The sequence below is a fragment of the Hemiscyllium ocellatum genome, chromosome 4, assembly GCF_020745735.1.
Source record: "Hemiscyllium ocellatum isolate sHemOce1 chromosome 4, sHemOce1.pat.X.cur, whole genome shotgun sequence".
Taxonomy (NCBI): Eukaryota; Metazoa; Chordata; class Chondrichthyes; order Orectolobiformes; family Hemiscylliidae; genus Hemiscyllium; species Hemiscyllium ocellatum.
This window is the reverse complement of record NC_083404.1, coordinates 143,675,282-143,692,655: the sequence shown is the minus strand read 5'-3', so window position 1 is coordinate 143,692,655 and position 17,374 is coordinate 143,675,282. Positions and strand designations below refer to the sequence as shown.

The 17,374-nt window shown below is 47.6% G+C and overlaps 1 protein-coding gene across 1 annotated transcript in view; it reads right to left on the bottom strand.

Annotated features, from left to right (window-relative positions):
- sspo (SCO-spondin) overlaps positions 1-17,374 on the bottom strand; it is a 538,757-nt gene that overhangs the window by 351,808 nt on the left and 169,575 nt on the right. The window contains exons 34-38 of the mRNA XM_060824077.1: positions 15,996-16,233; positions 14,653-14,802; positions 12,235-12,375; positions 3,836-4,018; positions 1,354-1,504 (exon numbers count right to left, since the gene is read on the bottom strand). Of these exons, the coding sequence (XP_060680060.1) occupies positions 1,354-1,504; positions 3,836-4,018; positions 12,235-12,375; positions 14,653-14,802; positions 15,996-16,233 (863 nt within the window). The remainder of the gene's footprint in view (positions 1-1,353; positions 1,505-3,835; positions 4,019-12,234; positions 12,376-14,652; positions 14,803-15,995; positions 16,234-17,374) is intronic.

Here is a 17,374-nt window from a genome sequence, read left to right as displayed (position 1 = left end):
GACAGAGAGTCAATGTGGACCAGAGTATTCCACACAGACCACACACCGACTGGTTCAAGAACAGCGTCTTCCCCAGTGTTATTATTCAGGGAGCTGAATGGACCTCTCTAATTGCAGATCTAATGTCAATCTTACTTTATGCCCCTCCTGGGACACTTTGCTCTGTGTAAGCACCCTATGACCAGTATGTCCTTGTTCACTATGTTCAGCCCGTACAGCTCACAAAACACAACATTTCACTTGTGCTTAGGTGTGTGTGACTACAATAAATCAAATCTAATCAATCCCATCGTCCAGCTTCAACCCCTGTAATCACACTCTTGGGCCCGAACCCCAAACTGGACCCACACCCAGGTACCAAACCCCAAACCCCTGGGAGCCACACCCAGGTACCAAACCCCAAACCCCTGGGACCCACACCCAGGCACCAAACCCCAAACCCCTGGGACCCACACCCAGGTACCAAACCCCAAACCCCTGGGACACACACCCAGGCACCAAACCCCAAACCCCTGGGACACACACCCAGGTACCAAACCCCAAACCCCTGGGACACACACCCAGGCACCAAACCCCAAACCCCTGGGACACACACCCAGGTACCAAACCCCAATCCCCGGGGACCCACACCCAGGCACCAAACCCCAAACCCCTGGGACCCACACCCAGGCACCAAACCCCAAACCCCTGGGACCCACACCCAGGTACCAAACCCCAAACCCCTGGGACCCACACCCAGGTACCAAACCCCAAACCCCTGGGACCCACACCCAGGTACCAAACCCCAAACCCCTGGGACCCACACCCAGGTACCAAACCCCAAACCCCTGGGACCCACACCCAGGTACCAAACCCCAAACCCCTGGGACACACACCCAGGTACCAAACCCCAATCCCCTGGGACACACACCCAGGTACCAAACCCCAAACCCCTGGGACCCACACCCAGGTACCAAACCCCAAACCCCTGGGACACACACCCAGGTACCAAACCCCAAACCCCTGGGACACACACCCAGGCACCAAACCCCAATCCCCGGGGACCCACACCCAGGCACCAAACCCCAATCCCCGGGGACCCACACCCAGGTACCAAACCCCAAACCCCTGGGAGCCACACCCAGGTACCAAACCCCAAACCCCTGGGAGCCACACCCAGGTACCAAACCCCAAACCCCAGGGAGCCACACCCAGGTACCACACCCCAAACCCCTGGGACCCACACCCAGGTACCAAACCCCAAACCCCTGGGACCCACACCCAGGTACCAAATACCAAACCCCAGGGAGCCACATTCCTGCCAAGGCTGTGCCATTAACGGTGAAAGGTCTGGTGAAGGGAAAGGGGCCTTACCTCCGAGCTTTGCGGTAAATCCCTCGGCACTGGTGCCCCTGTCCTTGCTGTTTCGGATTGTTAGGACTTCGGAATGACCATTGGACACTTTGCACTCCACACGGTCCGAGACATTCCCCCCAGGGAGACCAAACCGACCAGCCACAGTCGACTGGGTGTCACCAGCAGCACAGAAAAGAAACATGTGAACAATGAGCACAGTCAGACTCTCGCAGGGTTACCCGTCCTGTCACCATCAGCCCCTCCCTCTGTCCCTTGTTGATTCTCCAACTCAATGCCTCCTGAGCCAGTCCTCATTCCTCATCCCTCTTCAATACCCCACTCTCTGACTCAAACCCTTTCACCTAATCTCCCACTCTACCCCACCTTGTTAACTTAATGATAGACAATAGACAATAGGTGCAGGAGTGGGCCATTCTGCCCTTCGAGCCTGCACCACCATTCAATATGATCATGGCTGATCATTCCTAATCAGTATCCTGTTCCTGCCTTATCTCCATAACCCTTGATTCCACTATCCTTGAGAGCTCTATCCAACTCTTTCTTAAATGAATCCAGAGACTGGGCCTCCACTGCCCTCTGGGGCAGAGCATTCCACACAGCCACCACTCTCTGGGTGAAGAAGTTTCTCCTCATCTCTGTCCTAAATGGTCTAACCCCGTATTTTTAAGCTGTGTCCTCTGGTTCGGCACTCACCCATCAGTGGAAACATGCTTCCTGCCTCCAGAGTGTCCAATCCTTTAATAATCTTATTTGTCTCAATCACATCCCCGCTCAGTCTTCTAAACTCAAGGGTATACAAGCCCAGTCGCTCCAGTCTTTCAGTGTAAGGTAATCCCGCCATTCCAGGAATTGACCTCGTGAACCTACGCTGCACTCCCTCAATAGCCAGAATGTCTTTCCTCAAATTTGGAGACCAGAACTGCACACAGTACTCCAGGTGTGGTCTCACCAGGGCCCTGTACAACTGCAGAAGAACCTCTTTGCTTCTATACTCAATCCCTCTTGTTATGAACCCAAGGAATAGGAAATTCGACGTTTCGGGCATAAGCCCTTCATCAGGAATCCTGATGAAGGGCTTATGCCCGAAATGTCAAATTTCCTATTCCTTGGATGCTGCCTAACCTGCTGTGCTTTAACCAGCAATACATTTGCAGCTGTGATCTCCAGCATCTGCAGACCTCATTTTTTACCCTCTTGATATGAAGGCCAGCATGCTATTAGCCTTCTTCACTACCTGCTGTACCTGCATGCTTACCTTCATTGACTGGTGTACAAGAACACCCAGATCTCTCTGTACTGCCCCTTTACCTAACTAGACTCCATTGAGGTAGGAATCTGCCTTCCTGTTCTTGCCACCAAAGTGGATAACCATACATTTATCCACATTAAACTGCATCTGCCATGCATCTGACCACTCACCTAACTTGTCCAGGTCACCCTGTAATCTCCTAACATCCTCCTCACATTTCACCCTGCCACCCAGCTTAGTATCATCAGCAAATTTGCTAATTTTATTACTAATACCATCTTCTATATCATTAACATATATTATAAAATACTGCGGTCCCAGCACTGATCCCTGCGCTACCCCACTGGTCACCGCCTGCCATTCCGAAATGAAGCCGTTTATCACTACACTTTGTTTCCTGTCAGCCAACCAACTTTCAATCCAAGTTAGTACTTTGCCCCCAATACCATGTGCCCTAGGTTTGCTCACTAATCTCCTATGTGGGACTTTATCAAAAGCTTCCTGAAAGTCCAGGTACACTACATCTACTGGATCTCCCTCGTCCATCTTCAGAGTTACATCCTCAAAAAATTCCAGAAGGTTAGTCAAGCATGATTTCCCCTTCATAAATCCATGCTGACTCTGACCTATCCTGTTACTGCTATCCAGATGTTTCGTAATTTCATCCTTTATAATAGACTCCAACATCTTTCCCACCACTGAGGTCAGACTAACTGGTCTATAATTTCCTGTTTTCTCTGTCCCACCTTTCTTAAAAAGTGGGACAACATTAGCCACCCTCCAATCCACAGGAACTGATCCCGAACCACTGAAACCCACCTTGCCCTTCCTATCCCACCTCCCCTATACCAGCTCACTCCTGTCTCCCTGAATCCCAATTCATTCATCATACTTTGGTCTATTTTAACACCCCTCCAATTCTACCCCACCCCACAGTCTGTAACCTCCCTAATACCATCCATTACCAAACCCCCAAACTCCCCCCAATCCATTGCAAATCCAGACGAATCCTCCTGTCGGCTAACATGCCTCAGGTCACATCTTGTACCCAGATATGCCACTATCTCTGTAAGAGCACTAGCCTTTACCCCCACTCTCTGAAACCCTCTCCATTAACATAGAGAGTGAGAAACCGCAATGTGTAATTCCTACCTGACCTCTGAGTGACCCTCAGCTCCCCACTCACTGACGTGAACACAGCCCACATACGCCCCTACAGGGGCCCCTTACCTGAACACTGGGGGTTGTGTTGGCAGCTGTCAAGACGCCCCTGGTGGCAGTGACAGATCTCACAGTGAACTTTGACCAGCTGCCCTGGCCAGTACTTCAGCCCATCGACATAGCAGGGACAGGCTGCTGCCTGAACACAATGCTGGTTCTCATCCAGGAGCAGACCCTCTGGGCACCAACAACCTGCACACAACAGCATCAATTCAACAGCTCCCAGAGTCCGTCCACAGTACACACCCACCACCTCCAGTCACACTCACAGCGTAACACTGTCCAAGAGAAGTCACAACAACTCCTGGTCAATAGATACACACACACAGACTCATAGGCACACACACACGGACAAAGGCACACAGATATACAGACACATACACAGGCGCACACATAGACGCATCACAGAAACCCGATCGGGTTTACACGATTCTGAAGGGGGAGGGTGAGCAGCCAGAAGTCGTGGTACATATTGGCCCCAGTGATATAGCCAGGGAAGGGATTGAGGATCTGAAAAGTGGCCACAGAGAGTTAGGTTGGAAGCTGAAGACCAGAACGAGTACAGTAGTGATCTCAGGTTTGCTACTGGTGCGAGATAGTGAGGTGAGGAACAGGCAGTAAATGCAGTGTAACACGTGGCTGCAAGGCTGGTGCAGGAGGGAGGGCTTCAGATACCTAGACCATTGGGACACCTTCTGGGGAAGGTGGGACCTGTACATGAAGGACGGGTTGTACCTAAACTGGAGGGGCACAAATGTCCCAGGTGGGAGATCTGCTCGTGTGGTTCGGGAGGGCTTAAATGAATTCGGCAGGGGGTGGGAACCAAAGCCACATACCTGAGACGGGGGTAGCTGTAGATGGGGCAGTGACAGGATGTAGTGATTTTATCAGAAAGGTTTTCCAAGTGTTGAAACAAAGGGATCAGTTAAAGTGCGTCTGCTTTAATGCACAGAGTGTCAGAAATAAGAGTGATGAACTTAGAGCATGGATCAGTACGTGGGGCTATGATGTTGTGGCCATAACGGAGACGTGGGTTTCACAGGGGCAGGAATGGGTGCTTGACGTTCCAGGGTTTAGAACGTTTAAAAAGAACAGGGAGGGTGGAAAAAGAGGGGGGGGTGCAGCATTGCTGATCAGAGATTGCATCACAGCGACAGAAATGAAGGTTGTTGAGGAAGGTTTGCCTACTGAGTCAGTATGGGTGGAAGTTAGGAACAGCAAGGGAACAGCCACCGCATTGGGGGTTTTCTACAGACCCCCTAATAGCAGTAGGGGGATTGAAGATCTCATAGGCTGGCAGATTTTTGAAAAATACAGATGTAATAGGGTTATTGTCATGGGAGATTTCAACTTTCCCAATAATATTGACAGGAACCTCCTTAGTGCAGATGGTTTGGATGGAGCAGTTTTTGTCAGGTGTGTTCAGGAGGGTTTCCTGACTCAGTATGTAGACAGACCGACGAGGGGAGAGGCCATTTTGGATCTGGTGCTCTGCAATGAGCCAGGACAGGTGTCAGATCTTGGGGTGGGAGAGCACTTTGGTGACAGTGATCACAACTGCCTCACATTTACCACAGCCTTGGAGAGTGAAAGGAGCAGTTACCGAGGGAAGATATTTAATTAAGGAAAAGGAAATTATGACGCTATCAGACAGGAGTTGGGAAGTACAGACTGGGAGCAATTGTTCCACAGAAAGGGCACAGCAGACATGGGGAGACTGGTTAAGGAGCAGTTGTTGTGAGTGATGCACAAATGTGTTCCTCTGAGACAGGTAAGAAGGGGTAAGATTAAGGAACCTTGGATGATGAGAACAGGGGAGCTTCTCATCAAAAAGGACGAAGACAGCTTACGTAAGGTGGAGGAAGCAAGGATCTAGCACAGCTTTGGAGGATTACAGGCTTGTTATAAAGGAGCTCAGAAATAGACTGAGGAGAGCCAGGAGGGGGCACGAGAAAGGCTTGGCAGGAAGGAATAGGGTGAACCCAAAGGCGGTTTACTCATACGTAAAGGATAAGAGAATGATCAGGGAGAAGGTAGGGATGATCAGGGATAGCGGAGGGAACTTGCGTGTGGAGTCTGAGCAGATAGAGTCATAGAGATGTACAGCATGGAAACAGACCCTTCGGTCCAACCCGTCCATGCCGACCAGATATCCCAACCCAATCTAGTCCCACCTGCCAGCACCCGGCCCATATCCCTCCAAACCCTTCCTATTCATATACCCATCCAAATACCACTTAAATGTTGCAATTGTACCAGCCTCCACCACATCCTCTGGCAACTCATTCCACACACATACCACCCTCTGTGTGAAAAAGTTGCCCCTTAGGTCTCTTTTATATCCTTCCCCTCTCACCCTAAAACTATGCCCTCTAGTTCTGGACTCCCCCACCCCAGGGAAAAGACTTTGTCTATTTATCCTATCCATGACCCTCATAATTTTGTAAACCTCTATAATGTCACTCCTCAGCCTCCGACGCTCCAGGGAAAACAGACCCATCCTGTTCAGCCTCTCCCTATAGCTCAAATCCTCCAACCCTGGCAACATCCTTGTAAATCCTTTCTGAACCCTTTCAACTTTCACAACATCTTTCCGATAGGAAGGAGACCAGAATTGCACGCAATATTCCAACAACGGCCTAACCAATGTCCTGTACAGCCACAACATGACCTCCCAACTCCGGTACTCAATACTCTGACCAATAAAGGAAAGCATACAAAACGCCTTCTTCACTATCCTATCTATTTGCGACTCCACTTTCAAGGAGCTATGAACCTGCACTCCAAGGTCTCTTTGTTCAGCAACACTCCCTAGGACCTTACCATTAAGTGTATAAGTCCTGCTAAGAGTTGCTTTCCCAAAATGCGGCACCTCGCATTTATCTGAATTAAACTCCACCTGCCACTTCTCAGCCCATTGGCCCATCTGGTCAAGATCCTGTTGTAATCTGAGGTAACCCTTTTTTGTGAGACATGATTTCCCATACACAAAGCCATGTTGACTCTCCCTAATCAGTCCTTGCCTTTCCAAATACATGTACATCCTGTCCCTCAGGATTCCCTCCAACAACTTGCCCACCACTGAGATCAGGCTCACTGGTCTTTAGTTCCCTGGCTTGTCCTTACCGCCCTTCTTAAATAGTGGCACCACGTTTGCCAACCTCCAGTCTTCCGGCACCTCACCTGTGACTATCGATGATACAAATATCTCAACAAGAGGCCCAGCGATCACTTCTCTAGCTTCCCACAGAGTTCTCGGGTACACCTGATCAGGTCCTGGGGATTTATCCACCTTTTAATGATTTCAAGACATCCAGCACTTCCTCCTCTGTAATCTGGATATTTTGCAGGATGTCACCATCTATTTCCCTACAGTCTATATCTTCTATATCCTGTTCCACAGTAAATACTGATGCAAAATTCTCATTTAGTATCTCCCCCATTGTCTGTGGCTCCACACAAAGGCCGCCTTGCTGATCTTTGAGGGGCCCTATTCTCTCCCTAGTTACCCTTTTGTCCTTAATATATTTGTAAAAACCCTTTGGATTCTCCTTAATTCTATTTGCCAAAGCTATCTCATGTCCCCTTTTTGCCCTCCTGATTTCCCTCTTAAGTAGACTCCTACTGCCTTTATACTCTTCTAAGGATTCACTCGATCTATCCTGTCTATACCTGACATATGCTTCCTTCTTTTTGTTAACCAAACCCTCAATTTCTTTAGTTATCCAGCATTCCTATACCTACCAGCCTTCCCTTTCACCCTGACAGGAATATACTTTCTCTGGATTCTTGTTATCTCATTTCTGAAGGCTTCCCATTTTCCAGCCGTCCCTTTACCTGCGAACATCTGCCTCCAATCAGCTTTCAAAAGTTCTTACCTAATACTGTCAAAATTGGCCTTTCTCCAATTTAGAACTTCAATTTTTAGATCTGGTCTATCCTTTTCCATCACTATTTTAAAACAAATAGAATTATGGTCACTGGCCCCAAAGTGCTCCCCCACTGACACCTCAGTCACCTGCCCTGCCTTATTTCCCAAGAGTAGGTCATGTTTTGCACCTTCTCTAGTAGGTACATCCACATACTGAACCAGAAAATTGTCTTGTACACACGTAAGAAATTCCTCTCCATCTAAACCTTTAACACTATGGCAGTCCCAGTCGATGTTTGGAAAATTAAAATCCCCTACCATAACCACCCTATTATTCTTACAGATAGCTGAGATCTCCTTACAAGTTTGTTTCTCAATTTCCCTCTGACTATTCAGGGGTCTATAATACAATCCCAATAAGGTGATCATCCCTTTCTTATTTCTCAGTTCCACCGAAATACCTTCCCTGGATGTATTTCCGGGAATATCCTCCCTCAGCACAGCTGTAATGCTATCCCTTATCAAAAATGCCACTCCCCCTCCTCTCTTGCCTCCCTCTCTATCCTTCCTGTAGCATTTGTATCCTGGAACATTAAGCTGCCAGTCCTGCCCATCCCTGAGCCATGTTTCTGTAATTGCTATGATATCCCAGTCCCATGTTCCTGACCATGTCCTGAGTTCATCTGCCTTCCCTGTTAGGCCCCTTGCATTGAAATAAATGCAGTTTAATTTATTATTCCTACCTTGTCCCTGCCTGCCCTGACTGTTTGACTCGCTTCTGTTCTCAGCTGTACCCGTCTCAGATCGATCTCTTTCCTCACTATCTCCCTGGGTCCCACCCCCCCACCTTACGAGTTTAAATCCTCCCGAGCAGTTCTAGCAAATCTCCCTGCCAGTATATTCGTCCCCTTCCAATTTAGGTGCAATCCATCCTTCTTGTACAGGTCACTTCTACCCTAAAAGAGATTCCAATGATCCAAAAAATGTGAATCCTTCTCCCGTACACCAGCTCCTCAGCCATGCATTCATCTGCTCTATCCTCCTATTCCTGCCCTCACTAGCTCGTAGCACTGGGAGTAATCCAGATATTACTACCCTTGAGGACCTCCTTTTTAAATTGCTGCCTAACTCTCTGTAATCTCCCTTCAGAATCCCAACCTTTTCCCTTTCTATATCGTTGGTTCCAATGTGGACAATGACCTCCTGCTGGCCCCTCTCCCCGTGAGAACATTCTGCCCCTCTCTGAGACATCCTTGATCCTGGCACCAGGGAAACAACACACCATTCTGCTTTTTCTCTGCTGGCCACAGAAACATCTGTCTGTTCCTCGGACGACAGAATCCCCGAACACAATTGATCTCTTGGAAACCAATGTACACCTCGTTGCATTAGAGCCAGTCTCAATACCAGAAACTTGGCTGTTCGTGTTACGTTCCCCTGAGAATCCATCACCCCCTACATTTTCCAAACAGCATACCTGTTTGAAATGGGTATAGCCACAAAAGACTCCTGCCCTAGCTGCCTACCCTTCCTGGAGTTAACCCATCTATGTGACTGTATCTGAGACTTTCCCCCCTTCCTATAGCTGCCATCCATCACACACTGTTGCTGTTGCAAATTCCTCATCGCTTCTATCTGTCTCTCCAACCGATCCACTCGATCTGATAAGATTCGCATCCTACAGCATTTATGGCAGATGTAATCCGCAGTAACCCTTAAACTTTCTTTAAACTCCCTCATCTGACAAGAAGTACATCTCACTGCAAAGGCCATTTTTGCTCCTTCACAATCTACTGACCCAGAAAATAACACCGTCTTATTCCTCTACAAAACACTGCCCCAGGTTAAATTAATAGCTATGACTTATATTTTAAGTTTAATCAAGAGACTTATCTCCAAAAACATATAATCAAGAAAGAACCTACTATACTCACTCCTGCAGCCTTTCTCTTGGACAGACCTCTAACAACAATTAACGTATCTGATTCTGTGCTGTGAACTTCGCCCAACAGTTCCTCCAAGATTAGTTGTGAATTAGTTGTGTTTGTTAATTTTCCCAGATGCACTCCGATGTCCCAGCGATACACAAATTCAAACAGCAAAGGCGGTAACTGTGCAGGTTCTCTCTCTCTCTCTCTCGCTCTCTCTCTCTCTCTCTCTCTCTCTCTCTCTCTCTCTCCCTCCTGCACTGTCCTCACCATGTGCTTCCTTTGTCTGCTCTTCTCCCTTTTAAACTGCTGTTGTTTTGACTTTTTTTTCCAAAGTTCCAAAACAATACCACAATTTATAAAACAGGAATTGCTGCTCCTGGAATTCGAAGAAATCACCTCCAACACCTAAAATACCTCAAAAAAACGGAGCAGTGGTTCCAGCCAGAAATGTTTCCCATCCTCCATCTTGGATTACCCAGAGAAGCCCGACATGAGTTTTTTGCTTCGGTTTTCACCAAGGAAAGGGACCTGGTTGTAAATGAGAACTTAGAGGAGCTGGGATACAGTCTTGACCAGATCCAGATTGATGAAGATGATGTGCTGGAAAGGTTTGGAAAACATTAGGATTGATAAGTCCCCAGGGCCAGACCAGATTTGTCCTGGGCTGCTCCGGGAAGTGAGAAAGGAGGTTGCTAAGCCGCTGGCCACTCTCCATGGGAGTCGTACCGGAGGATTGGAGGGAGGTGAATGTTGTTCCTCTTTTCAAGAAGGGTAATAGGGAAATCCCTGGCAATTACAGACCAGCCAGTCATACGTCTGTGGTCAGCAAGGTTTTGGAAAGAACTCTGAGGGATCGGATTTATGACCATATGAAAAATCATAGAGGGATTAAAGGCAGTCAGCATGGCTTTGTGAGGGGCAGGTCATGCCTCACAAATCTTATTGAATTCTTTGAGGAGGTGTCAATACAGGTCGACGATGGTCGAGCAGTGGATGTGGTGTATGTGGACTTCAGCAAGGCATTTGATAAAGTTCCCCATGGTAGGCTCATTCATAAAGTCAGGAAGTATGGGATACAGGGAGATATGCCTATGTGGATTCAGAATTGGCTGGCTGACAGAAGGCAGAGTGTGGTTGGAGATGGAAAGTATTCTGCCTGGAGGGCAGTGTTGAGTGGGATCCCACAGGACTCTGTTCTTTGTAGTTTTTATAAATGACTTGGATGAGGAGGTTGAGGGGTGGGTTAGTAAATTTACAGATGACACTAAGGTTGGAGGTGTCATTGATAGTATCGAGGGCTACTGCAGGCTGCAGCGGGACATAGACAGGATGCAGAGCTGGGCTGAGAAATGGCAGATGGAGTTCAACCTGGATAAATGTGAAGTGATGCATTTTGGAAGGTTGAACTTGAATGTTGAATATAGGATTAAAGACAGGATTCTTGGCAGTGTGGAGGAACAGAGGGATCTGGGTGTGCAAGTACATAGATCCCTCAAAGTTGCCACCCAAGTGGATAGGGTTGTTAAGAAAGTATATGGTGTTTTGGCTTTCATTAACAGGGGGATCGAGTTTAAGAGCCACGAGGTTTTGCTGCAGCTCTACAAGTCCCTGGTGAGACCACACTTGGAATGTTGTGTCCAGTTCTGGTTGCCCGACTATAGGAAAGATACAGAGGCTTTGGAGAGGGTGCAAAGAAGGTTTAGCAGGATGCTGCCTGGACTGGAGGGCTTGTCTTATGAAGAAATGTTGAATAAGCTCGGACCTTTCTCTCTGGAGAGGAGGAGGAAGAGAGGAGACCTGATCGAGGTGTACAAAATAATGAGAGGAATAGATAGAGTCAACAGCCAGAGACTTTTCTCCAGGGCAGGATTGACTGGTATGAGGGGTTGTAGTTTGAAGATATTAGGAGGAAGGTATAAAGGAGACGTCAGAGGTAGGTTCTTTACGCATTGAGTTGTGAATACATGGAATGTGTTGCCAGCTGTGGTGGTGGAAGCAGAGTCATTGGGACATTTAAGCGACTGTTAGACATGCACATGGATAGCAGTGAGTGAGGGGTGTGTAGGTTAAGTTACTATATTTTACATTAGGATTAAATCTCTGCACAACATCACGGGCCAAAGGGCCTGTTCTGTGCTGTACTTTTCTGTGTTCTATGTTCTGTGTTCTATTCACACAGATACACACAGGCAGATACACACACATACACACACACAGATGCACGCATATACACACACACAGACACATTGAAACACAGACAAATACATGAGCAAAAACACAGAGATGCTGACTCACATGGGGACACACAAAGAGATTCAGTCTCACATACACTTTATAAGACACACCAATTCCATCGCAAACAAACCGATAAATCCACGGTTCACACAGATACACACAGACGCACATTAATACTGCCTCTCTCTCTCTCACACACACACACACACACACAGAGAAAAACCTTAAATTGATAGTGTCTTTAACAAATGAAAACAACAATGTCCCACAGAATCAGTTATCAGTCAGGCTGAATAAGGTGTCACCTGCCTGGAGTTCATTCTCGATGATCCTGTCTCATTCCTTTAGAGATGGTCTCCCCGAAAACATACCTGAGAAACAGCCTCCTTTCCCAGAGCAGCTGCTGTTCGTGCTCAGATCTGCACAAGTCAAAGGACAGGTTGCACAGTTCCGCATCACCAGTTCCCCAGGACAATGCTGGACGCTTGGACAATCATCTAAATTACATGGAGCTGCAGAAATGGGGCAGGAATTAAATCCAGTGACAGCATCAAATCATCACACCCAGAGATGAACTCAGCAAACCCTGATACTGAGGGAGTAAACTGACTGAGAATAAAAGCCAATCATAATAAACTGGACTGTAAGTGCTTTGATTGGTACGAAAAATAGAGGAGAGTAGCTAAAGTAAATGTTAACTCTGAGGGGTTGAGACCAGAGACTTTCTAATGGGGAATTGGAAATGGCAGAGACACTGAATACATTCATGTCTGTTTTTCTTGTAGAAAACACAGAGACTCAACCAGGAATTATGGGGAATCAAGGTCAGATGAGAGAGAGGGAATTGTAGTTAATGTCAGTAATGAATGAAGATGGGAAAGTATATTGGGATGGAAGCATTAGAATTATTTCCTACAAATGTTCAGCTAGTGCCAAAGGTTGAGCATGGCAGTCCTTCCTTCGGCATGGCCTCCAGATGCTCCACTCTGGGCTTTATGAAGAAAGGCCAACAGGGAGTGTCTGCAGGCCCCAGGCTAAACAAGGACCAGAATACTCAACTTTTACCTTAATTTCTTTATTTTTCTACTAAGAAAGGCGACCGTGTACACTTTTCATGTCCTCATGTATCCTGATATTTGAGTGCATGTGCCAATAAAACTTAATTCGAATTCTTTTCCTTAGTGCAGGGAATTGGAGTTAGACAGTCTGTGTCAGGTAAAATATTTTCATATTTACTGCCAACCGTAATCATTACAAATCACAAAACCCACCTGAGTCAAACTAGCCCCTACCCCAGCCCTGACATCACCTCAGTGTCTTGTTTCTCTCCTATCTCCCCCATCCCTCTGAGCTTAATTTGTTCAGGAACTCATTATAGAGCAGATCAAACCAGACCCCCTCAAAATATATTAAGAAGGTAGACCCTAACTTTTCCTTATTTTAAAGTAAATGTCAGGTACTGTGTTCCAGATACAATTTGATTGGTCAAACTTCTCAACATTAAGCAAAACAGAATTTCTTTAAATGCCATTGTTAAAATACAACAAAAGAAAGAAGATCTTGGAACAACACAACTCTTTTGGAAACTTTAAAAGAATAATGACAGCTGTTCCAATACAACAACATCCCCTGAACACATCCTTAACAAAAGTTAAATTCAGAAAACAGATTGCCTCACATGCAATTCTCCAATCTAATGGGAAAGAACATCTAAAGACAATTCTGAGAGAGAGAGAGAGAGAGAGTGTAGCAGCTGGGAGAGGTTCACTGCCTTCCTAACGCTGCTGAGACCTTAACTGCTGAAGATCAGAGAGATCTTGACATCACCCACTCAGGCTGCTTCTATTGTTCCAGCTTTAAAAAAAACAACAAGGCTTCACTGTTTTTTTATTTTTTCATAGACTGCTCATCACCTGTCCACCAATGTCTCTCTAAAAGAAATCAGGACAAAACACACCTCTTAAAGCCACAGTATTGTCACAATCCTCACCCCCACCATTCCCTTAATCCTACTGTCACCAGTGTGTTGGTCAGCCAGCTCCCCCTGCTGGCCTCCATGTGAGCTGACATGGGGAACAGCTTCACTCCTTTGCTCCTGTCCCCCACTGACATCACAACTCTCTGAGATTACTAACTCTTCACCCATTGGACTGGCAAACTCCCATTCCATCTGCAATCACCCTTTCCTTCCCAAACTCTCAGAATCTGGTGCCGTTGCCCACATCAATTATTTCCCGTGGCTCAGGGAGATACCCATTCCTACCAGGAATGATTTGTCAAGATCAGATTTCTTGGCCATTCACAGGTCAGATAAAACCCATTGAAAATGTTAAAGTATTTGTTTTTGGAATGTGAGAATGGTTGTTTCTGGGTATTGGTGAACTCGTTACACCGGTGTTCCTCCTTCAGTCATTTCAGAAAGTGGTTGCTGTGGTCTGGAATCATGTCTCGGCCAGACCGGATAAGGACGGCAGATTTCCTTCACTGAGGGATGTTGTGAGCCTGGTGATAGGATTTTACAATAATTGATATTAGGTTCAAGATCACTGAGACTGCCTTTATGTTCACAGACATTATAACACACTTCTGGAGCAGGTGGGACTTGAACAAAGGTCTCCTGGTCGAGAGGTAGGGACACTATACACAACAGCCCCTTAAAGAGGCTACCTTTATAAATGCAGTGATGGGAATTGAACCCCTATCCTGAGTGTCTGAGTTTGAGTCATGGGATTGAATGACATTGTCCCTCTAAACGCAGTGACTGAGCTGTCCAATCAGAGAGCACTTACTGATATCCATATGACTGCCTGACCCTGGCAGCTCCTGGCACTGTTTCCCTCCATTTGTTGGACCAACACACTCACGGTGGCGAATCACAACACCTTCACAGTGGTGGCTACAGTTTGACCATGACGTCCAGTCTGTCCACTCCCCATCGACTGCAGCAAGATGAAAAGATCAGACAGGCAGTAAAACAAACAGAGGAACACACCCTGACCAGAGCTGGGACATACTGAGCTACGTGGAAAAGGCAGGAGACTGGCACTAGGGAACAGAGCCAGTACAAGCACAATGGGCTGAAAGGCCTCCTTCTGCAATGTACTTCAGTGAAGACGCGGAAGGTGAAGGGACAAGGAGGCTGTAACCCAGGACTCAGACTGTACAAGGAATGAGAAATCTAGCTCCAAAACAAATGAGTAATGGTCAGGAGCACTTTTCAAATTCATTCGTGAGACGTGAGTGTCTCTGGCTGGGCCCAGCATTTATTACCCCGTCCCTAGTTGCCCCTTGAGAAGGTGGGGGTGAGCTGCCTTCCTGACCCGCTGCAGTCCATGTGCTGTGGGTAGACCCACAATGTCCCTGAAGGAGGGAATTCCAGGATTCTGACCCAGAGACAGTGAAGGAACGGTGATATATTTCCCAGTCAGGATGGTGAGGGGCTCGGAGGGAAAGTTGAAGGGGGTGGGGTTCCCATGTACCTGCAGTCCTTGTCCTTCTGGATGGAAGTGGGTGTCGGTTTGGAAGGTGCTGTCTGAGGATCTTTGGTGAATTTCTGCATTGCATCTCGTAGATGGTACACACTGCTGTTACTGAGTGTGGGTGGGGGAGGGAGGGGATGGTACACACTGCTGTTACTGAGTGTCGGTGGGGGGAGGGAGGGGATGGTACACACTGCTGTTACTGAGTGTGGGTGGGGGAGGGAGGGGATGGTACACTCTGCTGTTACTGAGTGTGGGTGGGGGAGGGAGGGGATGGTACACACTGCTGTTACTGAGTGTCGGTGGGGGAGGGAGGGGATGGTACACACTGCTGTTACTGAGTGTGAGTGGGGGAGGGAGGGGATGGTACACGCTGCTGTTACTGAGTGTTGGTAGTGGAGGGAGTGGATGCTTATGGAGCCCACCCCCACCTGCCTCCCACTGCTTCCCCTCCCCAGTGACCCCCACCCAACCTAATCCCATCCTCACCCTTCAGAAACAAGGCTCCACGATTCATTTCTCGATTCCCCATTCACACATCCACACCCACATTCCCCTACCCTGCCCCCGCCACACCCCCAATCTCCCATCCTGCCCATCACCAACCCCCTCCTCTTCCCCCCAGTCTCTCGCCCACATGGCACGGGGTCTACCTGGACAGGCCTGGCTGAAGCACTGTTGAGTCTGTGTCTTATGGCCTCTGCACTCCTTGAGTAGGTCTGTTGATGATGTCTCACATACTCGTTCCCGAGTCTGTATTCCAGCTGCACAGCTCTGGGAGCACTGACTCCATAATCCCCACAGAGACCATTTCCCACAATTCAACTCATCCGAGGGAATCCCACTAGATTTCTCTGAGCTGTCTCTGCAATCATTGACTCCATCACAAACCTACACCAGAACCAGGCAGGTTAGCATCACCAACTCAATCAAAACCATCCCCTCCTCCCCAGTGAACACCAGGCCACTCACTCACACCCTGTCAGCCCAAGGGACTCTGACCTGAACATGGACAGGTTCGAGAGTATACCTGGACTTTACCCCAAGAGACAAAGTGACCTAGGATCTCCTGAATCCAGATTTCACATCTGTGTGAAACAAGAGGTGAGGAGGAAATGGCCTCGTGGTATTATCACTACGTATTAATTTATAGACCCAGGTAATGTTCTGGGGACCTGGGTTCAAATCCCGCTGTGGCAAATTTGAATTCAATAAAAAGCTGGAATTAAGATTCTAATGATGACTGTGAATCCAGTGCCCTCTGAGTTGAGAGTTCTTACCCTCAATGCCCTGACTAATCAAGATTTGGAGATGCCGGTGTTGGACTGGGGTGGACAAAGTTAAAACTCACACAACACCAGGTTATAGTCCAATGGGTTGAATTGGAAGCACTAGCTTTCGGAGCAACACTCCATCAGGTGGTAGTGGAGGGCACAATTGTAAGGCACAGAATTTATAGCAAACATTTACAGTGTGACGTAACTGAAATTATACATTGAAAAATACCTGGATTGTTTGTTGAGTTTTTCATCTATTTGAATACCATGACAGTTTCACTTCTTTCACATGTAAATCACAAAACATTTTTTTAAAAGTTACATTCTAAGGTTAACTTTAACGATTGGTGTTAGCTAGACAATATGTTGAAGGTGAAAGTGAAGACTGCAGATGCTGGAGATCAGAGCTTAAAAATGTGTTGCTGGAAAAGCGCAGCAGGTCAGGCAGCATTCAAGGAGCAGGAGAATCGCATTTCGGGCATAAGCCCTTCATCAGGATTGAGGAGTGTGCCAAGCAGGCTAAGATAAAAGGTAGGGAGGAGGGACTTGGGGAAGGGGCATTGGAATACGATAGGTGGAAGGAGGTTAAGGTGAGGGTGATAGGCTGGAGTGGGGGTGGGGCGGAGAGGTCAGGAAGAAGATTGCAGGTGAAGAAGGCGGTGCTGAGTCCGAGGGTTGGGACTGAGAAAAGGTGGGGGGAGGGGAAATGAGCAAGCTGGAGAAATCTGCATTCATCCCTTGTGGTTGGAGCGTTC